Genomic DNA, 23,987 nt, shown 5'->3' with positions numbered 1-23,987 from the left:
AATAAAGCTAAAATAAAAAGGCACTCCTTCATGGTATGAGATTGTTGGCAGGCACCCGAAGGATTCGGTTAGCCATGGTTTGTGAAAGAAAGGTTGGAAGGAGTGCCACACAAAATAAAAATAATATGGGAGCCGCTCTTTGAAGGTTGTTTGGCAAGGGGGTTAGAGTACCCGCTACCAGTCGTTGACAACAACAAAACACCTCTCAAAATGTTACTTTTATTATCTCTATATGATTTCAAAACTGAAAAAGCTCTAGCACATGATTTAATCCCTGTTTCCCTCTCGCGAAGGGCCCGTCTTTTACTTTATGTTGAGTCGATAAACCTATTTCCCTCCATCTTGAGCAAGCATTTGAGTTGTTGTGATCAAACCATTATATTGTGATTCACTTCATCATGTTTTTATTCCTCCTTGTTTAGTACAAGTTTTATCTGAATGAATATAGCTTTGCACGTTATCAATGATTACGAAGAGACCATTATGATTGAGTATGCAAGTTGTGCCTTATAAACTTTAACATGAGAGCGCTGCTCAATGAGATAAATATAATCTGTTAATTGTTCTCTGACTCGAGAACGAAGTTTGCCATCACCAACTATGATTTCTTATGCACCTTTATTTGTGATTACCTTATACTTGTTTCAAGTTGAGTTATATGAGGAAGTTGTTTACTATAATGTCTTGTGTGAATGAATATGATGCTTCTTGTCCGTATTTTATTTATCGACTCTTCACTCCATAAACATGTGGTCCCGTTTATCGAGTTCGCTCGCTTGGGGACAAGCGAAGTCTAAGCTTGGGGGAGTTGATACGTCCAATTTGCATCACTATTTTGTATCATAATTTGTCTGTTATTCATTGATATATTTCATATTGGGACACAATACTTATGTTATTTCATCTATTTTGCATGTTTCATCATTATTGGAGGATCAAGCACCGGAGCCGGGATTCTCGCTGGAAAAAGCACCGTCGAAGGCAATATTTCGGAAGATCAACTCGTGGAAGGAAATTATACCAAAAATCCTATTTTTCAAGATGACGAAGGAAGCTGTAAGGAGGGGCCAGGAGGACCCGTGGTGGGCCCACACCCTAGGGCGGCGCGGCCCATGCCCTGGCCGCGCCGCCATGTGGTTTGGGGGCCCACGACCCCTTTCGCCTCCTTTTCTTCGCGAAACCCTTCGTCCCGAAGACCTAAGCCACAGAGGGTTCCTCACGAAGAGTTACGAGCCCGCCTCGCGGGGCGGAGAACACCGCAGAGAAAAGAGCTCTCCGGCGGGCGAGGAATCCGCCGGGAAATTCCCTCCGGGAGGGGGAAATCGACGCCATCGACACCGTCATCGAGCTGGACATCATCTCCATCACCATCATCATCATCTCCACCATCATCACCGCTGTCTCCACCGCTGGACATCGTCACCGCCGTAGCAATTTGGGTTTGATCTTGATTGTTTGATAGGGGAAACTCTCCCGGTATCGATCTATACTTGTTGTTGATGCTATTGAGTGAAACCATTGAACTAAGTTTATGTTCAGATTGTTATTCATCATCATATCACCTCTGATCATGTTCCATATGATGTCTCGTGAGTAGTTCGTTTAGTTCTTGAGGACATGGGTGAAGTCTAAATGTTAGTAGTGAACTATGGATGAGTAATATTCAATGGTATGATACTTAAGTTGTGGTGTTATTCTTCTAGTGGTGTCATGTGAACGTCGACTACATGACACTTCACCATTTATGGGCCTAGGGGAATGCATCTTGTATTCGTTTGCTAATTGCGGGGTTGCCGGAGTGACAGAAACCTAAACCCCCATTGGTATATCGATGCGAGGAGGGATCGCAGGATCTCGCAGTTTAAGGCCGTGGTTAGATTTATTCTTAATTACTTTCTTGTAGTTGCGGATGCTTGCAAGGGGTATAATCACAAGTATGTATTAGTCCTAGGAAGGGCGGTACATTAGCATAGGTTCACCCACACAACACTTATCATAACAATGAAGATTATTTAGCCGTATGTAGCGAAAGCACTAGACTAAAATCCCGTGTGTCCTCGAGAACGTTTGGTCATTATAAGTAAACAAACCGGCTTGTCCTTTGTGCTAAAAAGGATTGGGCCACTCGCTGCAATTATTACTCTCGCACTTTACTTACTCGTACTTTATTCAACTCGTTACATCAAAACCCCCTGAATACTTGTCTGTGAGCATTTACAGTGAATCCTTCATCGAAACTGCTTGTCAACACCTTCTGCTCCTCGTTGGGATCGACATTCTTACTTATCGAAGATACTACGATACACCCCCTATACTTGTGGGTCATCAGACGCCGCCGCCGCCAATCCCATCTCGGGGGATTCTGGAGATCTCCTCCGGCACCCTGCCGGAGAGGGGATTCATCTCCCGGAGGACTCTTCACCGCCATGGTCGCCTCCGGAGTGATGAGTGAGTAGTTCACCCCTGGACTATGGGTCCATAGCAGTAGCTAGATGGTTGTCTTCTCCTCATTGTGCTTCATTGTTGGATCTTGTGAGCTGCCTAACATGATCAAGATCATCTATCCGTAATACTATATGTTGTGTTTGTCGGGATCCGATGGATAGAGAATACTATGTTATGTTAATTATCAAGTTATTACCTATGTGTTGTTTATGATCTTGCATGCTCTCCGTTATTAGTAGAGGCTCGGCCAAGTTTTTGCTCTTAACTCCAAGAGGGAGTATTTATGCTCGATAGTGGGTTCATGTCTCCGTGAATGCGGGGAGTGACGTAAACCTCTAAGATTATGGATGTGCTGTTACCACTAGGGATAAAACATTGATGCTATGTCTAAGGATGTAGTTATTGATTACATTACGCACCATACTTAATGCAATTGTCTGTTGTTTTGCAACTTAATACTGGAAGGGGTTCGGATGATAACCTGAAGGTGGACTTTTTAGGCATAGATGCATGCTGGATAGCGGTCTATGTACTTTGTCGTAATGCCCAATTAAATCTCACTATATTTATCATGACATGTATGTGCATTGTTATGCCCTCTCTATTTGTCAATTGCCCAACTGTAATTTGTTCACCCAACATGCTGTTTATCTTATGGGAGAGACACCTCTAGTGAACTGTGGACCCCGGTCCTATTCTTTACATCGCGTACAATCTATCGCAATACTTGTTTCTACTGTTTTCTGCAAACAATCATCTTCCACACAATACGGTTAATCCTTTGTTACAGTCAAGCCGGTGAGATTGACAACCTCACCTGTTTCGTTGGGGCAAAGTACTTTGGTTGTGTTGTGCAGGTTCCACGTTGGCGCCGGAATCTCCGGTGTTGCGCCGCACTACATCCCGCCGCCATCAACCTTCAACGTGCTTCTTGACTCCTACTGGTTCGATTAAACCTTGGTTTCTTATCGAGGGAAACTTGCCGCTGTGCGCATCACACCTTCCTCTTGGGGTTCCCAACGGACGTGTCAACTACACGCATCAAGCAAATTTACGGCGCCGTTGTCGGGGAGATCAAGACACGCTTGCAAGGGAGTCTCCACATCTCAATCTCTTTACTTTGTTTTTGTCTTGCTTTATTTTATTTACTACTTTGTTTGCTGCATTATATCAAAACACAAAAAAATTAGTTGCTAGCTTTATTTTATTTACTGTCTTGCACTCTATATCAAAAACACAAAAAAATTAGTTACTCGCATTTACTTTATCTAGTTTGCTTTATTTACTACTGCTAAAATGGCCACCCCTGAAAATACTAAGTTGTGTGACTTCACAACCACAAATAATAATGATTTCTTATGCACACCTATTGCTCCACCTGCTACTACAGCAGAATTCTTTGAAATTAAACCTCGCTTTACTCGAATCTTGTTATGCGAGAGCAATTTTCCAGTGTTAGTTCCGATGATGATGCTGCCCATCTTAATAATTTTGTTGAACTATGTGAAATGCAAAAATATAAAGATGTAGATGGTGACATTATAAAATTAAAATTGTTCCCTTTCTCATTAAGAGGAAGAGCTAAAGATTGGTTGCTATCTCCGCCTAAGAATAGTATTGATTCATGGACTAAATGCAAGGATGCTTTTATTGGTAGATATTATCCCCCTGCTAAAATTATATCTTTGAGGAGTAGCATAATGAATTTTAAACAATTAGATACTGAGCATGTTGCACAAGCATGGGAAAGAATGAAATCTTTGGTTAAAAATTGCCCAACCCATGGACTGACTACTTGGATGATCATCCAAACCTTTTATGCAGGACTGAATTTTTCGCGGAACCTATTGGATTCAGCTGCTGGAGGTACCTTTATGTCCATCACTCTTGGTGAAGCAACAAAGCTTCTTGATAATATGATGATTAATTACTCTGAATGGCACACGGAAAAAGCTCCACAAGGTAAGAAGGTAAATTCTGTCGAAGAAACCTCTTCCTTGAGTGAAAAGATTGATGCTATTATGTCTATGCTTGTGAATGATAGGATTAATGTTGATCCTAATAATGTTCCGTTAGCCTCATTGGTTGCTCAAAATTCTAGGCCATATCCTGCTAATGGTAAGTCTTATGGTAGATATGTTTCACCTAATGAGGAAAAGATGTTAGAAATTGAAAGATCTACCAAGAGCTTTATGCAATCACAATATGAGCAAAATAAATTGTTTACTAAAACTATGAATGAACAATCTACCTTGTTGAAGAATATAGGAAATCAACTTGAAAATCTGAATATGGAGATTTCTGGGTTGCAAACTAAACTTGCAAATGCTGAAAACCGAATCTCATACATGTCCGCGTCACAATCTTCTTTAATTAATAAAATGGCTGCTAAACCTGAGGATATTGAAAATAAAATTGTTACTACAGCAAATGCCATCCAAGTTAGAATTAATGAGAATATAAGATTAATGGCTGAATTGCGTGCTAGGTGGGATAGAGAAGAAAATGAAAAACTAGCTAAAGAGAAGAATGTAGCTAAAGTTTGGACTATTACCACCACAAGTAATGTTGATTCTTCACATGTTGCTGCACCTCCTACTATTACTAATAAAATAATTGGTGTTGGCAATGTTTCTACTCCTAGTGCAAAGCGTACAAAACTGCCTGAAATTGCTAAAACTGCTGAAATTGCTTGTGATAAAACTGCTGAAATTTTTTCCAACCTTGGGGATGATGATCCCATTGCTGTAGCTCATAATGATTTAGATTTTGATGATTGCCACATCTCTGAAGTTATAAAGTTCTTACAAAAACTTGCTAAGAGTCCCAACGCTAGCGTCGTAAACTTGGCTTTCACAAAACATATTACAAATGCTCTCATAAAAGCTAGAGAAGAGAAACTAAAACTTGAAACTTCTATTCCTAGAAAGCTAGAGGATGGTTGGGAACCCATCATTAAAATGAGGGTCAATGATTTTGATTGTAATGCTTTATGTGATCTTGGTGCAAGTATCTCTGTTATGCCTAAGAAAGTCTATGATATGCTTGACTTGCCACCATTGAAAAATTGTTATTTGGATGTTAATCTCGTCGATAATGCTAAAAAGAAACCTTTGGGGAGAGTTGATAATGTTCATATTATGGTTAACAATAACCTTGTCCCCATTGATTTTGTTGTCTTGGATATTGAATGTAATGCATCTTGTCCCATTATATTGGGAAGACCTTTTCTTCGAACTGTTGGTGCTATCATTGATATGAAGGAAGGTAATATAAAATATCAATTTCCTCTCAAGAAAGGTATGGAACACTTCCCTAGAAAGAGAATGAAGTTACCTTTTGATTTTATTATTAGAACAAATTATGATGTTGACACTTCGTCTCTTGATAATACTTGATACACACTTTCTGCGCCTAGCTGAAAGGCGTTAAAGAAAAGCGCTTATGGAAGACAACCCATGTTTTTTACTACAGTACTTGGTTTTTATTTTGTGTCTTGGAAGTTTTTTACTACTGTAGCAACCTCTCCTTATCTTAGTTTAGTGTTTTGTTGTGCCAAGTAAAGTCGTTGATAGTAAAGTTCATACTAGATTTGGATTACTGCGCAGAAACAGATTTCTTTGCTGTCACGAATCTGGGCAAAATTCTCTGTAGATAACTCAGAAAATTATGCCAATTTACGTGAGTGATCCTCAGATATGTACGCAACTTTTATTAAATTTGAGCATTTTCATTTGAGCAAGTCTGGTGCCCCAATAAAATTCGTCAATACGAACTGTTCTGTTTTTGACAGATTCTGCCTTTTATTTCGCATTGCCAGTTTTGTTATGTTCGATGGATATTTCGATTCCATTGACTTTCAGTAGCTTTGTGCAATGTCCAGAAGTGTTAAGAATGATTATGTCACCTCTGAACATGTATATTTTGGTTGTGCACTAACCCTCTAATGAGTTGTTCTAAGTTTGGTGTGGAGGAAGTTTTCAAGGATCAAGAGAGGAGTATGATGCAATATGATCAAGGAGAGTGAAAGCTCTAAGCTTGGGGATGCCCCGGTGGTTCACCCCTGCATATTCTAAGAAGACTCAAGCGTCTAAGCTTGGGGATGCCCAAGGCATCCCCTTCTTCATCGACAACATTATCGAGTTCCTCCCCGAAACTATATTTTTATTCCGTCACATCTTATGTGCTTTGCTTGGAGCGTCGGTTTGTTTTTGTTTTTTGTTTTTGTTTGAATAAAATGGATCCTAGCATTCTTTGTGTGGGAGAGAGACACGCTCCGCTGTAGCATATGGACAAGTATGTCCTTAGGCTTTACTCATAGTATTCATGGCGAAGTTTCTTCTTCGTTAAATTGTTATATGGTTGGAATTGGAAAATGATACATGTGGTAATTGCTATAATGTCTTGGATAATGTGATACTTGGCAATTGTTGTGCTCATGTTTAAGCTCTTGCATCATATACTTTGCACCCATTAATGAAGAAACACCTAGAGCATGCTAAAATTTGGTTTGCATATTTGGTCTCTCTAAAGTCTAGATAATTTCTAGTATTGAGTTTGAACAACAAGGAAGACGGTGTAGAGTCTTATAATGTTTACAATATGTCTTTTATGTGAGTTTTGCTGCGCCGTTCATCCTTGTGTTTGTTTCAAATAACCTTGCTAGCCTAAACCTTGTATCGAGAGGGAATACTTCTCATGCATCCAAAATACTTGAGCCAACCACTATGCCATTTGTGTCCACCATACCTACCTACTACATGGTATTTCTCCGCCATTCCAAAGTATATTGCTTGAGTGCTACCTTTAAATTTCCACTCTTCACCTTTACAATATATAGCTCATGGGACAAATAGCTTAAAAACTATTGTGGTATTGAATATGTACTTATGCACTTTATCTCTTATTAAGTTGCTTGTTGTGCGATAACCATGTTTCGGGGACGCCATCAACTATTCTTTGTTGAATATCATGTGAGTTACTATGCATGTTCGTCTTGTCTGAAGTAAGGGAGATCTACCACCTTATGGTTAAGCATGCATATTGTTAGAGAAGAACATTGGGCCGCTAACTAAAGCCATGATTCATGGTGGAAGTTTCAGTTTTGGACATATATCCTCAATCTCATATGAGAATAATAATTGTTGCCACATGCTTATGCATTAAAGAGGAGTCCATTATCTGTTGTTCATGTTGTCCCGGTATGGATGTCTAAGTTGAGAATAATCAAAAGCGAGAAATCCAAAATGCGAGCTTTCTCCTTAGACCTTTGTACAGCGGCATGGAGGTACCCCATTGTGACACTTGGTTAAAACATGTGTATTGCGATGATCCGGTAGTCCAAACTAATTAGGACAAGGTGCGGGCACTATTAGTATACTATGCATGGGGCTTGCAACTTGTAAGATATAATTTACATAACTCATATGCTTTATTACTACCGTTGACAAAACTGTTTCATGTTTTCAAAATAAAAGCTCTAGCACAAATATAGCAATCGATGCTTTCCTCTTTGAAGGACCATTTCTTTTACTTTTAATGTTGAGTCAGTTCACCTATTTCTCTCCACCTCAAGAAGCAAACACTTGTGTGAACTGTGCATTGATTCCTACATACTTGCATATTGCATTTATTATATTACTCTATGTTGACAATTATCCATGAGATATGCATGTTATAAGTTGAAAGCAACCGCTGAAACTTAATCTTCCTTTGTGTTGCTTCAATGCTTTTACTTTGAATTATTGCTTTATGAGTTAATTCTTATGCAAGACTTATTTATGCTTGTCTTGAAGTGCTATTCATGAAAAGTCTTTGCTTTATGATTCACTTGTTTACTCATGTCATTACCATTGTTTTGATCGCTGCATTCATTACATATGTTTACAAATAGTATGATCAAGGTTATGATGGCATGTCGCTCCAGAAATTATCTTTGTTATCGTTTTACCTGCTCGGGACGAGCAAACTAAGCTTGGGGATGCCGATACGTCTCCGACGTATCGATAATTTCTTGTGTTCCATGCCACATTATTGATGATATCTACAGGTTTTATGCACACTTTATGTCATATTCGTGCATTTTCCGGAACTAACCTATTAACAAGATGCCGAAGTGCCAGTTGTTGTTTTCTGCTGTTTTTGGTTTCAGAAATCCTAGTAACGAAATATTCTCGGAATTGGACGAAATCAACGCCCAGGGTCCTATTTTGCCACGAAGCTTCCAGAAGACCGAAGAGGAGACAAAGTGGGGCCACGAGGTGGCCAGACTATAGGGCGGCGCGGCCCAAGCCCTGGCCGCGCCGACCTATAGTGTGGGCCCCTCGTGCCGCCTCTTTACCTGCCCTTCCGCCTACAAATAGCCTCCGTCGCGAAACTCCCGTACCGAGAGCCACGATACGGAAAACCTTACTGAGACGCCGCCGCCGCCAATCCCATCTCGGGGGATTCCGGAGATCTCCTCCGGCACCCTGCCGGAGAGGGGATTCATCTCCCGGAGGACTCTTCACCGCCATGGTCGCCTCCGGAGTGATGAGTGAGTAGTTCACCCCTGGACTATGGGTCCATAGCAGTAGCTAGATGGTTGTATTCTCCTCATTGTGCTTCATTGTTGGATCTTGTGAGATGCCTAACATGATCAGGATCATCTATCTGTAATATTATATGTTGTGTTTGTCGGGATCCGATGGATAGAGAATACTATGTTATGTTAATTATCAAGTTATTACCTATGTGTTGTTTATGATCTTGCATGCTCTCCGTTATTAGTAGAGGCTCTGGCCAAGTTTTTGCTCTTAACTCCAAGAGGGAGTATTTATGCTCGATAGTGGGTTCATGTCTCCGTGAATCGGGGAGTGACGAAACCTCTAAGATTATGGATGTGCTTGTTGCCACTAGGGATAAAACATTGATGCTCGTGTCTAAGGATGTAGTTATTGATTACATTACGCACCATACTTAATGCAATTGTCCGTTGTTTTGCAACTTAATATCGGAAGGGGTTCGGATGATAACTCGAAGGTGGACTTTTAGGCATAGATGCATGCTGGATAGCGGTCTATGTACTTTGTCGTAATGCCCAATTAAATCTCACTATATTTATCATGACATGTATGTGCATTGTTATGCCCTCTCTATTTGTCAATTGCCCAACCGTAATTTGTTCACCCAACATGCTCGTTTATCTTATGGGAGAGACACCTCTAGTGAACTGTGGACCCCGGTCCTATTCTTTACATCGCATACAATCTACCGCAATACTTGTTTTACTTGTTTTCCGCAAACAATCATCTTCCACACAATACGGTTAATCCTTTGTTACAGCAAGCCGGTGAGATTGACAACCTCACCTGTTTCGTTGGGGCAAAGTACTTTGGTTGTGTTGTGCAGGTTCCACGTTGGCGCCGGAATCTCCGGTGTTGCGCCGCACTACATCCCGCCGCCATCAACCTTCAACGTGCTTCTTGACTCCTACTGGTTCGATTAAACCTTGGTTTCTTACTGAGTGAAACTTGCCGCTGTGCGCATCACACCTTCCTCTTGGGGTTCCCAACGGATGTGTCAACTACACGCATCAACAGGCAAATGGATCTTCCGACACAAACTCCATCCGGATGGCACACTGGCTAGATACAAAGCTCGCTGGGTGGTGCGCGGGTTTACGCAACAACCTGGCGTCGACTACGGCGAGACGTTCAGTCCCGTTGTCAAACCGGCCACAATTCGAGTTGTTCTCAGCATCGCCACTTCACATTCCTGGCCAATCCATCAGATGGATGTCAAAAACGCCTTTCTTCATGGCGAGCTGGCTGAAACTGTTTACTGCCAGCAGCCCGCCGGGTTTGTTGATTCCGACCATCCAACACACGTCTGCCGCCTCAACAAATCCCTCTACGGCCTAAAACAAGCGCCACGAACCTGGTTCACCCGGTTCACCACCTTTCTTCACTCCTTGGGCTTTGTCACTTCCAGATGCGACACCTCCCTGTTCATCTTTCGCCGTGGTTCCGAGGTTGCCTATCTCCTGCTCTATGTTGACGACATAATCCTTACAGCCAACACATCCACCCTCCTCGCCTCCACTATCACTTCTCTCAAAACTGAGTTCTCCATGACAGATCTTGGCGACATTCATCACTTCCTCGGGATCAACGTTCATCGCAATACACGTGGTCTCTTTCTTTGCCAGCAGCAATATGCGCTTGAGGTTCTCGACCGGGCTGGCATGCTGAATTGTCATCCCATCTCCACTCCCGTTGACACCACTTCAAAAATTTCCATCACCACCGGCAAACCTTTCGAGAACCCCTCGCTGTACCGAAGCCTCGCCGGTGCGCTCCAGTACCTAACCCTCACTAGGCCCGACCTAGCCTATGCAGTGCAGCAAGTCTGCCTCTTCATGCATGCACCAACGGACGCGCATTTTCAGCTCATCAAAAGGATTCTCCGATACATCCGTGGGACTGCTCACTTCGGACTCCAGCTTCACCGCGCATCGACGCACGACCTGGTGGCCTACTCCGACGCGGACTGGGCCGGATGCCCGGACACGCGCAAATCAACTTCCGGGTTCGGCGTCTTCCTCGGCAGCAACTTGGTTTCATGGTCATCCAAACGGCAGAACACAATCTCCCGTTCGAGCGCGGAGGCTGAGTACCGCGCCGTCGCGAACTGCGTTGCGGAATCCTGCTGGCTCCGGCAGCTCCTCGTCGAGCTTCATCGGCCTCCCTCGCGCGCCACGATCGTCTACTGCGACAACATCTCCGCGGTGTACCTCTCCTCCAATCCCGTGCATCATCAACGCACCAAGCACGTGGAGATTGACCTGCACTTCGTCCGCGACAAGGTGGCGCTTGGCGAAGCTCGTATTCTTCATGTCCCGATGGGCTCCCAGTACGCGGACATCTTCACGAAGGGGCTGCCGACGTCCGTCTTCGAAGAATTCCGAACCAGTCTGAATATCACTCCAAGTGCCGTTCAGACTGCGGGGGGGTGTTGAAACCTGAATCTCTGTACCGTTGTAACCACCGTAGTCCTAGTCTTCAGTAGTCCCTATTCATGCGCATGCACGCGTCTGCGCACGCCTCTGCTTGCCCACGATCTCATGATCGCCATGTACTAAACCTGGCTCCCCTGAGCTCATTAGCAATCAACCAGACAATTCTACAATCCTTCTCTCAGGAGACTTGTAACCTGGACTTGGCAAACTGTGTCTGGCGTGCGGCGCCAAACTAAAGCCTCGGAGTTGAAGGAGAGAGCACCATTTGGAAGCATGGAACCTCTCCTTTTCCCTACTCTTCCACTCCCTGTGTCGCTCTCGTTCCTGTGACTTGACGGAGAAGGTGGAGGATGGACCGCCCAGCTGTTGGTTGCACACTGAAAGCTCAAGCAAAGGCGGCCGATATATTCCCTCTAGACCGAGGCATCTGGTTTTTTTCCTGCTCGATCCGTCTCTAGATTGCGAAGAGGAACACCTGGAGATGCACTTTCGTAGGCCAATGCTTTTCTTTTAAAACAAGGGCAAAAGCTTTGTTCTAAATGGCTCAATTTATTAATATTTCACCTAAATGGTTCGCATCCGCTAAAATCTACGAACTGGCCTTCCTCTTAATTTTATATAAGGTGATTTGTTTCCAGAACGAAGTGTTGCCTGCTAGCGGAGTGGCTAAGCTCATTAGGGCTGAGCTAGAGTTGCTAAGGTTGGCGCGGGCAAATGTTAGTGTTGTTGCCCCAGTGTTTTCTCTTTGGGGTCTTTTGTAATTGGATTGTTTTTCCCTCTTCTATAATGAAAAAAGCAGAGCACCTGCTGTTACCGTCAAAAATATATAAGGTGATTTGGGTTGGGTTGATCCTTGCTTGTTGTAGAAATCGGGGATTCCAGTCCACTCTTTGATGAGTCCCCAAAGCAAAGACGGGTGGTGTATCAGCAATCGACGAAAATGTGATCAACTTATTGCAAAGGGAGCAGCACAATCCACAAAAACTCCATGATTTTCTTTGAGCATGCGGTGTATTTTCTGAGTGCCAAGTTCTTTCAGCAGATATGCTTGTCATTACCAAAAAGGGTAAAGGAGTATATATACCTTAGTGTGTGCTGATGATTCTGACCGTCTTTACGGACGAGTGCTTCACCTCTCTTTCCATTATTCCACGATGATAGGCATCGATCATTCAATTGGGTCTACATCCAGGTCGAGATCTTCTCCTGTCTAAGTCCATTCAGAAAAGTATACATGTTCAGTGAATTAATTTCACATTTCATAAAAAAAATTGACAAGTGAATTGCACTTTCCAAAATCGAATTAGAGCGGTATAAGAAAAATATCAGAAACCGAACTCAATACGGAATACACTATAATTATAGTATGGTCGTATTTTTCATATTCGACATGTCATGTAATTATAAGAAACGGAAACAAAGTGCGGGCATTTTTTTTCTAAGCTATTCATTCTTACTACATTTAAACTAAGAAATACAGGAGAAATAAAAAAAAGGTATAGCCAAGACTCTCTTACCTGGTACACAGGCAAGCTCCGGTCACCAGAAACCACAGGAATGTTTCAGAGAGCTCCACGGACCGTAGACCAACTCGCTCACACTCGTATATTTGCCTGGTGTCAGCGTCCCGTTTACGTCTGAATAATTAATCTAAGGAGGAAGATGAACCGGTCAGGAAAATCCGATTAAGTATAAGTCACTGCCTTGCTTTGCTTGGTTGGAACGACTTGTTCGTTCCTGTGGACGCACGCAGGCAGACTTGTCAAACAGTCAATCTCCGGGAAGACTGGGCTGGACGCTCCTCCGTCGCATTGCATAGGGAGAGTTGGAGTCCGGGGAATACGTGGGAGTATGCGCATCTTTCGGTCCCAAGTACCGGGTCAATGTTTCTCCTTCGCTAGTAGAAACAAGGGCTTTTATCCTGTCCTCGAAAGTGCTTTTGCACCGAATTTGGCACGAACCGGTGCTAAAGGGGTCATTAGCACCGATTCGTGCGGTCTGCACGTCCAGGGGACATTAGCACCGGTTCGTGCGGGACCTTTTGCACCGGTTCGAAAGGGTTGGCGTCAGCCACAAACTCTTTTGCACCGGTTCGTGTTACGAACCGGTGCAAAAGGTCTACCCTTTTGCACCGGTTCGTAACACGAACCGGTGCAAAAGGTTTTTCTGCTCCCCACGCACCTCCACCCCCCCCCCCCCGTGGATCGCCTTTTTAACACCGTAAAATAGAAAAGAAAATGATAGATTATTCAAAAAATAAAATCTTTTGAGATTCATGTATGTTATGCAACCTACTATTAGGGAAAATTAACAAATTTGAATTTTCACATTTATTGCAAAAAATATTTGAAAAGAAACCAGATTAACTTTTGCATACGACGTTGAAAAAAAACGTATAATATATCAAAATCATCGTGGGAAAAAATTACATCCGAATTCATCAGGGTTTACCCAGTTAGATAATTTTTAGATTTTGAAAATTCCAAATGAAAATATGAAAGCAGGAAGATTTTAGTTTTTTTCATATTTTTAGATTTCATATTTTTTTTATTTTTAAAAATTAAAATTAATAATTGCATCCTGCATAAAGATTGCTATTACTTTTAGCAAATTATAAGATTTTCAAATTTTTAGGTTTTAGGTTTGGCAAAAAAAAAATTAAAAATTTAAAAATTGAAAATAATTAAAAATAATACAAATTATAAAGTTAATGTTTATTTATTTATTCAAGATTATTATTACAACATTACTTTGGTTTATTAAAATAATTATTTGAAATTCGAACAATAAAGAAATATGACATTGATCGACATGTTAATAGGATTTATATGATACTACTATCACATACATGCGCGCGAAGCACTTGGATGCGGGATGGAAAGGAACTTGGAAGTTAAGCGTGCTAGTGCTAGAGTAGTGGGAGGATGGGTGACCGAGCGGGAAGTTTGAGCATGAGTAAGTAATTGGATTAGAGATAAGGGTAGTTAGAGACTAAACTTGTGAAATAACTAAAATATTAGAAATTCCGAAAAAAGAAAAAAAAAAGGAGTAGAAAATAATTCGAAAAAAGTGTTTTTCTGCCGCGGCAGCGTTTTGGGATGTTTTTTCGCCGCGGCAGACCCTTTAGCACCGGTTCGTATTACGAACCGGTGCAAAGCTCCCGCCGAGCGCCCCACGGCCGGCCACGTGGAGACCCCTTTAGCACCGGTTCGTAAGCGAACCGGTGCAAAAGGGGGGGCCTTTTGCACCGGATGGTTTGCACCGGTTGGCCATCCGGTGCATATGGCCATTACCAACCGGTGCAAAAGGCCATATTTCTACTAGTGCTTTTCGAAGAGAATTTTTGTACTACTCGTGTCTCCCAAATGATCTCAGGCAAAAGCATAGAGTTGGTCGATCGGGTGATCTCGTGGCATGGTGCTATGTTTGGGGTGCATCCGTTCCTAGTAACGTCCCAAACGCACCGCAATTTGGTTTTTTAGAAATGGAATTTAAATCAAAATAGTATCGTCATGTTCAAAAGATATTGTTTAAAGTTCCCGTTCCCGTCACAAACAGTTGATACGTCGGCTAGAATATTACAAAACCGACGCACAGAAAAATCTAAAAGAAAAGGTTGGTTTCCGACATCAACAGTGGCTCGGGCTCGTACAGAACCATGGCGTTGGCCTGCTTGCTCGATGCTGAAGTTGTCGTCGCAGTCGCAGATGTAGTGGCCAATGTCGATGTTGTCGTAGACGCAGTCCCCCTTGCCGTCGCTGAAGCCGATGGGAACAATGCTGCCGACGCCTTTGAGCGGCAATTTCTTGCAAGATCATGTCGCTATAGAACATGTGCGCAGCCTTCACCTCTTCGTGTCTGTGATCAAGATCATGAATTCCCCCTCCCTTTTCTTCACGGCGACTATCTTCTTGTCGGTCATGATATTCTCTTCTTGCTTCAACAACAAGGTCTTCCACCTCTCATCACTCTTTTCGCCCTGAATGAGCATGTTCGGAGAGACATCAGCGAGGCACATGTTATCGACATTGTTCCCTTTCGGATGACGCCGCTTCAACCATGGCTAGCTTGGCCTTCTTGTTGCCGTAGGGTGTCCTGCCGAGGTTGCTAGCGATGCTTCCCAATCAATGATGTTATCGGCTGTCTTCGCTAATTGAAGGCGTGTTTGCCTTCACTTCTGACGCTCTTTGAGCTTGATGTAGCAATGCAACAAGGCGAATTCTTTGCCTTTGTTTCTGGACCGGTACATGTGTGGTGCATGGTCCAACTAAATCAGAAAAAAAAACACTAAGACATCAATGAACCACAGATCAACAAAACACACACAATTAATAAGGACATGCAAGCACTTACCATATTGCTGGCGGTCATGCCACTCTCGTTCTAGTTTCTATTTTTTGCATGGTAGCCATGTAATTGGTTCACTGATGCTTGTCTGGTACCCTACTGGGTTGACATAGCTTTTTGCCTCCTCTTCACTTGCATTTGGGAATAATACTTGTCGACGAACTTGTTCTCATCAAACTCCATTTTGATCCTCTTCCAATGGGGGCCATTATGTTGATTGGCTCTGGTGATCGCATCAATACTCACCGTCTTCCAAGAATCACACAAACACATATCTTCCAACACCTTCCACTTAGAGTCTCGTGTGCTAGTCTTTTTTTTTCACTGAAAAAAACCTCCCCTTATCTGCGGATTTTTTTGGGCGGGAGAAATAAAAAGTATCTACAAAAGGTCTTGGCCGACGTATGCTATTTCTTGGTAGCTATCAAGGTTGGCAAATAATTTTACGTCGTGATCCAGCCGATACTAGCACAAAAATGTGCCGTGGTAGGTGTCATACAAGAGTGACACTCTTTTATGCCATGCTAGGGAACTGAGGACATAATTATTGCACTCCGCCGTTAGTTGAGGGTTCCCACGCAAGAGAAAGGTCAAACACACCTTGTTGATTGGTTAGGCTTGTTTCCTTGGCTAGTGTGATCCACCACTGCCGCGACTTGGATTTATATCTCGCTCTTCACTCAGCAATCAGCCTGAGGCAACGGCGATGGGTGTAGGAGACTGTTGACGTGCCCGTCGGCGAGGCAGAGGAGCGCCCTACAGGAAAGCGTAGGAGCGAGCGGTGATGACAAGAAGATGCAAGTTTAGCGGATGGGGTGGATAAGTAAGTTACTCATTTTTGCCGTGATCTAATTTGGGGCTTTTTCTGGATCTATTTTAGTACTTCGATCTCAGCAAAATAATTACATGGTTTCCTGATCAGGTTGACATAGTACACAGTGGATCTATGATCTTGACTAGAACATCATTGATTTGCGTTATGGCCAAGTTAGAAGATGTTTTTGCAATAGATGCCCTCGCAGACTCGCCGCATTTGAGAGCAATCACATAGGTCAGAGTCCACAACTACAAAACCCCTCGGTGCCTTTACTTTGTATGGAGGAATCGATCGCACTCTTGTTTTAGGCCCTTTGTGCCAACTTGGCCCGCTAATTCTATGGCCCATAAAACAAACCCTAAACCCCACTTAACACTCATGCTTTCTATATAATACGTGAACCCTTGTCGCCCTTACCACTCACACAGTGATGTACTCCCCTCATTTCTCAGATCCCCGATCTCTCCACTCTAAACCTATATCCTACTCCCTTTCAAGCCGCACTGCCCCCATTTCCTTCTGTTCCCCACTCCCTGCAAGCGAAGCAGACCGTGTCGAAATCGGAGACATCCACCAACAATCCTGAGGAGAAGATTTGTTTTTCATTCAATCAATATATCGAGTTCCGTCTTGTCCTCTATGTAATTGACCTCCAAATGGTTTTAGAGCCTCCCAAATGTCGTGAGGCTCGTGGAGGATGACGTGAAGATCATCAGCCACTCCTTGATTGCTATGCAGATCCAAGATGTCATCGTCAGCCACCGAGTGAATGACTTGCAATAGAGATGCACTCAAGAAATTATGGAGCAATTAGGATAGTGTCCCTAATTAGATTTTTTTCTTCTTTTTGGAGTTATGTATGCTGAATAGAGGGGGCTTAAGATCACCCTCTCTAAGTGTTTTTTAGTATCTTCAGATCTAAAAACGGAGAAAAATCGAGTACGCGGATTAGATCCTTGGATTAGTGATTGTAGTGTAATGTGTACTATGTCAACCTGATCAGGAAACCATGAATGAAAGGGCGGTGTGCTCCGCACTGACTGTTGTCTTCTTCTTGATGGCGGTCCTCATGCGGCAGCCTTTCCGCGCCACTGTTACAAACCTGTATCACACACTGTCTATTTTCATTTGTGACCACGAATCTGGCTTCATCTTCGCTCACAGCGCCTTGCATGGCTTGTTGAAGGGCGTCATCAGGCCCTTCAGAACGTTTGGCTTCGTCACCTTCTTCGATGACGGTTGGGAGATTTTGGGGACATGGCTATGAGTGGCCAGTGCGTGCACGCGACGGAGAGGTTTGGGTAGGAAAGCGTATCAACGGGCGGGAGAAATGAAAAAACATGTAGGAGAAATGAAAGAGAGACGAGAACTGTGAGGCATATGGACTAGCCGTTGTGTCAATGACACGGCTAGGCTGCCACTCGCCACGCCACCAACGCGTTACGTTTGGAGCGGCCGCAAGGAGCCTTGTTGAGCAGGTGGCCTTGATGCGCCAGACACTCTATTGAGCCGCACTGGATGGAAAAGTCCTTTATGGCACACGGTTGGACGCAGTTTTCTGCCTGGCCCGCCCCAATGGCTTTTGGGTGAAGGTTCGGAAGGTGCGACTGGAAATTCCCTTAGGCCATCTCCAATGATGCCATCCAAGCGGCGGACAAATCTTTTCTAACTATATCACGTGAACATAAGGCATCACCCAACGGGCACCCCAAACAAACAGCTATTAGTTTTCTTTCGTCCACACCATCTCATTTTCGGACCAAATCAGTTCTGGATTTACGGTGGGGCGGACAACGTTCACGTGTCGGTTTGCACGGCCTAGCCACATGTATGCACGCCAACTAATGACGGGAGAATAATCCATGCCCACTGATTTGTCCCTGTGTATGGGACGTGACCTACAAAATTGATTCTAAAATTTTACAATTGTTTTATTTTTGCTACGCTTAAATATGAGTTATTTTGTATTGTAAATTTGCACGATATACATCGTTGGCTATATGTAAGTATTTTTCTTTAAAAAAACAACATTTTTTTTAAAAAAAAAGAAAAACCGGGGATACATATACCATCCCAAAGGGATAGATATCCGTTTCTATCCGTGAGGCACCAGTAGAAGGACCAAAATAGACATTTTTTTTGTCCGAATTGGGTGGTCTGTCGGAGTTGCTCTTAGAGCATCTCCAATAGTCACGCTAAATTTTGATGATGTAAAAGCACTTTGTAGCGCGCTTCATCCATGTTTCACGCCATTTGGCCCGCGCACTCTGTCCAACGCGGTAGATATAGTAACTGACTGTTGGAGATGCTCTTAGCATCACTGGTCAGTGTAAATGTCGTTCTCAGGCGTTACTTGAGCTCCGGCGGACGGTGCGGAGCGTGCGTGCTACACTGCTAGTACGCCCTCGCAGCCTCGCAGGTGCGGTGTCGGCGGCGACGCCCGACAGGCGACAGTGCCGTTGGTGCTACACTGGGCGGTGCTCGCTAGGTAGCTTTTTTAAAACGGATCCTCGCCTCGCCTGGCCTGCGTCGCGTCCGGATCCATGGTGGTGTTGTTTATGGCCGGGCTCACGCGTCATTCGTTGGCACAAACGCGCTTCCACCCCATCCCGATCCCGCGCCGCTTTTAAATACGTCCTGCTCTACCATCACGCCATTCACAAATAGGTCCACGTAATAATGCTTCAAACTCCGTGGAGGCCCTCCTGTTTGCCGCAATATATATACTTACAATAGGGTTTGATTTGGCACAATGCAATTGTCACAATTAATAGATGACATGACAAGAAGAAATTGGGTTTGGCAACGCAACAGCAAGTGCCAGTTTTGTAATAAGGAGATCACCAGTTCTTCACCTACCAGAGTTGTGTTGCAAAGTTCATGGAGCTATACTTGTTTTGATATCTCAGACCTCATCTTCAGCTCGCATTTCGATCGTCATATATCGTCTTGTTTGAATGTGTCGTCATGGAACTCTAGCTCGAGTAATGATTATAAGGTGTCTTGTGAAAGTTGTAACACTGCCTCTCTAAATTAATGCAGTTTTAGGATCCTTAGACACCCTTTGCTTGTTAAAAGAAAGTAAAACATCGGGCGTACAATATTTTGCTAGAAATATAGTGGGATCTATAGATTTTTAAGTATTTGTCGATTAAAATGCCTAAATAGAGATAAATTACGGCCGAGCGTACTCTGGGATCACCCGAAGTTAACAGGGGTCATCGATGAGTCCAGTTCAAGTCACGTTGCTATGAAATTTTCTTGTACTGCAACAACCCTGCGGGAGACACATGGATTGTACTTCTCAACTATGCGGATTGTTGGTTTAGTGTGAGTCGTGTTTCTGTCAATGAGGAAGTGTTTTTGATGACCTCGTCCGTCTTGCATCTCGCCTTGTGCGATCTCTAGCATACGTCATGTGTGTAGCTAGGTTGTAGTACGTGTTTCTGAACTTTTTCAGGAGAGTATGTCACATTTTTATACCCTTTTGCTAGTCCTAGTTTAACTCGATTACCGATAGATTTGCATCGTGATTTTTTCACATGAGAACTGCACATGGGTGTGCAATTACTCATCTTTTTTTCCAGTTATACATGAATTGCACATAGAATTAGGTGGCATCATCTAGCCGAGAATTAAGTTAGTTATTGACTGAGAGTTAGCCACGTTCATTTTCATGGGGGTCTCAAATGTTTGTGATATATATGCCGATCAAGGATATCATCTTTTTCTTACTCTTTGGTACGTGGTGCGAACAATATCTGAATTGGTCGGGGACGCAGTTGCAATATCTGAAGCTATGAACTACCCACGATTGGCCACCAGGTCGCACGATCGCCAACCGATCAACTAACTGCCCGCGCGCCCTCCCCACGACTTGTTCTTTACTCACTCCGTGGTCATCGTCGCCGTCGCCTCATATATTACCAGCTCTCTGTCTTCTCCACATCTCTTCCATTCACACACACTCGCAGCGCAGACAAACCTACACGCGCGCGCTCCCACGGCCGCAGCGCAAAAGCGAGCGAGCGAGAGGGACACCGCACGTCCATGGCGCCTCTCCTCCTGCTCTTCCTCCTCGGCGGCCTCTGCGCCCTCTTCACCCTCGCCTCCTCTTCCTCGAGGACCGCCAAGAAGTGCTGCGACGGCGACCAGGCCAAGAGCCACGTGGTGGAGCAAGAAAAGCCGGCCAAGACGGAACAGACCGAGAAGAAGGCGCGGACTGACCCAGAGGCCGACCTGGGGATCGTCTTCTCCACGTTCGACCACGACGGCGACGGCTTCATCACGGCCGGTGAGCTGGAGGAGTCGCTGAAGCGGCTCGGCATCGCCGTCTCCGCCGCCGAGGCCGCCGCCATGGTGGCCCGCGTCGACGCCAACAGCGACGGCCTCATCGACATCCACGAGTTCCGCGAGCTCTACGACTCCATCCCCAAGAAGCGGAAGCACCTGCTCCCTCTCTCCGCGGGAGGCGACGGCGCGGAGGAAGGCGACGAGGAGGAGGAGGAGGAGATGGACCTGAAGGAGGCGTTCGACGTGTTCGACGGCAACAAGGATGGGCTCATCTCCGCCGAGGAGCTCGGCACCGTGCTGGGCTCGCTCGGCCTGCGCGGCCGCACCGCCGCCGCCGAGTGCCGCGACATGATACGCCTCGTCGACAGCGACGGCGACGGCATGGTCAACTTCGAGGAGTTCAAGCGCATGATGACCGTCGTCAAGGCGTAACTGCCTCCCCCACTTCTTCTTCCTCCTCCTCCTTCCTCACGGATCACATACCAGCCAGCGCAACAAAGGATCGAGATTTTTGTTCTTGGATTTGCAATTCCGAGCAACTCTGATTTGTTCTTGGATTGGGTCGGAAGAGACGACTCGACAGCTAATCTGTTAACACCCCTAAGGCGCGCTTGTTTGTGGGAGGGGATTGGAAGCTAAATCAGCTTCTTGCTCTCTGTTTCCTCCTCCCCTGTTCTTCCTCTTCTCCCCCCTCTTGCAGTCTAATTAGTTCCTACTGTCTACTGACAAGTACTCTACTATCAAGTATTCATGTAAATATTATTCTTGGTTACTGTCTGCTGGTGAATGAAAATCTCAATTGATAAGAATTGTTCTGCTACTGTGTCAGCCAATTGCTATTTGGGTTTGCAATTCTCGACCGTGTGCCATTTTGTTAGAATCAAACTTTCAGAGCTTTAACCGTGGACACTTGTCCATGAAGTAACACATAAAGGAAGTTCTTATCTTTGTGGAAAAGGTAAGTACCTTGCTATCTTACTCTGAATGAACAAGTCCTTGTAAGATCTCAAGACTGATTTGTAGTATGGACTTCTGTACCATGTATGCTTGTTCTTGTTTGCATGTTTCTTCCATTGAAACATTCAGTGTTCACATATTTGCTTGAGGGGGTCACTGGCGTGCTACTTTTACCCGGTCAGAGTCGCAATGACGAACAATTTACCGGTGCTAACTTAGAAAGATAACCAAATCACAACAAAATTCTGTGGAGTAGACCCGTTCTTTGTCTTTCTCTGCAGAAAGTCTTGACACATGAAAATCCCATCAAAATGCCAAGCTCTGTGTGAAAACGTACCTGATCAGTGATCACCTTTTCTCCGCATCGTACTCTGAAAACGAACTCACCGGTATTCTCTGCAAAACTAGTCATGAAGTTAAAGCATCTATTTGCATCAGTATGCAAAACCTGATTGGCACTCTTCCAGTTTGCGACAGAGTAAACCTGAAGCTAGTGTACGAGAACTGGGAGAAAAATCAGCAGCATTCTTCAGAGAAAAGGCTTCGTTCGTCTTGTCTCTTTCCGGCCTTAATGCCCGTTAAAACTTGCCTGCCAAAGTCAATGGAACTACCAGTACTCCGTAGATTATTAAGTAGTTCAGATCCCTTTCAGTAGCCGATCTGCTTTGTTTTTTTTGCTTTACATTTCAGAGTAACAGATGGTGCTGTAACGGTAACGTGGTAACGAAGTCGACACTGCATGAAAATAACATCTTAACTGAACACTGGGTGAAGATATTTTCTGCATCTCAGATCCCTGTCAGCGATGTTTATAAATCCATGGTTGGATCTGCTGGCTAGGGCCTGCAGTAACTAATCCATGGTTGACAAATAGGTCGGTGACGCAGGGGTAGCTAGTATTTTGAGGTGAACACCTGTCGAACTCTTGGTTTGTATAGAAACAACAAATGGCAGGAGGATTCGTGAGCACGGAAAAAAAGCGGAAGCATGTGGCCGGCATCAACCGCGAAGCAAAAATGATGACACGGGCGCATCAAAACTGAAGAGAGATGCGGATTCCGAGACAGCTCGAATGTGGTTCGACGATCCCATCTCGCTCTTGCTAGTACATCGAGAAGGAAATAATTGAGACGAGCGTGCTCTCATAGACGGGATTAGTCAAGGTCCCACGAGGATTACAAGAAGAAAAGGCACATCTTGTTATATGGTTATTCAAATTTATTTTAAAAGGAGCTTAACTCCAGACTCGCTACGCTTCAGTCCACCCCACGGTACGGGTCGTTGCCGCCGCTTATATATACCTCTTGTAAGCCGCCGGCTAGGATTTATCAGGTTATAACATAACTCACGGCCGTTGTAAACACTTCTCGATATGTTAAGTTTTGATGGCATGTGGTTTTTTCTCCTCTGTATTTGAGGGATTTTCCATGTTAAAATATTGTGTGTCCGCTGCGTTTTTCTTATCGTCCTTCGTTATTTACTTGTCGCGTTTATAACACATCTACATTATGGGAACAAGAAAGGATGTTATTTGTTGTCTAACTTTTTATTACTACCTCCATTTCAACGAAAAAACGCACGCGTATTTTGAAATGAACTTTGACCGTAAAATTGAGCAGCAAAATCTTGATTATATCATACATTATGAGTATTGTTGGATTGGTATTGAAAATCACTTTCTAGTGATGCCAATTTTATACCAACAATCTTTATATATTTGGAGCAATCTAGGTCAAAGAAAAAACACGAAAAACAAAGACGTCTTATTCATTGAAATGGAGGGAGTAGTAAATCTCAATCAAATCTATAGTTTTGCAACCATGCAATTTAGCGAAAGAATAGAATAGTTTTGTGCATGTGCTTCCTTGTTCTATATTAACTGTAATTACAAAATGCAGTCCGACAAACCCTTCTCTCTCTCTCTTTTCTTTTTGGAAAAGTCCTCTGCACTCGGCCGCTGTTATGTTCATGTTGTTGCCTTGCTACATGCAAATCGTTGCATTCCACCGTAAAAGCCCACTCCTCCATCATCCCATTCCTGACAATGGTCGTCGGTCCCGCTCGTCCTGCAAATGCTCCTTGTTCCCTCCATAGTTGGCACTGTAAAAGTTAGGGAGCCTGTACGCCATT

The 23,987-nt window shown here is 43.9% G+C and overlaps 1 protein-coding gene across 1 annotated transcript; it reads left to right on the top strand.

The window, feature by feature from the left end:
- The first annotated feature begins 20,496 nt into the window (after positions 1 to 20,496).
- Positions 20,497 to 21,709, top strand: LOC124681847 (probable calcium-binding protein CML30). Its single transcript, XM_047216630.1, has one exon. It carries the CDS (start codon positions 20,658 to 20,660, stop codon positions 21,330 to 21,332), a length of 675 nt encoding a protein of 224 aa, XP_047072586.1. The 5' UTR covers positions 20,497 to 20,657; the 3' UTR covers positions 21,333 to 21,709.
- The last annotated feature ends 2,278 nt before the right edge of the window (positions 21,710 to 23,987 follow it).

Source organism: Lolium rigidum, unplaced genomic scaffold, assembly GCF_022539505.1.
Source record: "Lolium rigidum isolate FL_2022 unplaced genomic scaffold, APGP_CSIRO_Lrig_0.1 contig_57007_1, whole genome shotgun sequence".
Lineage (NCBI taxonomy): Eukaryota > Viridiplantae > Streptophyta > Magnoliopsida > Poales > Poaceae > Lolium > Lolium rigidum.
This window is presented reverse-complemented; position numbering and strand designations above follow the sequence as displayed.

Coding starts and splice junctions, on each gene's coding strand:
- LOC124681847 (XM_047216630.1), top strand. CDS start 20,658: ATGGCGCCTCTCCTCCTGCTCTTCCTCCTCGGCGGCCTCTGCGCCCTC.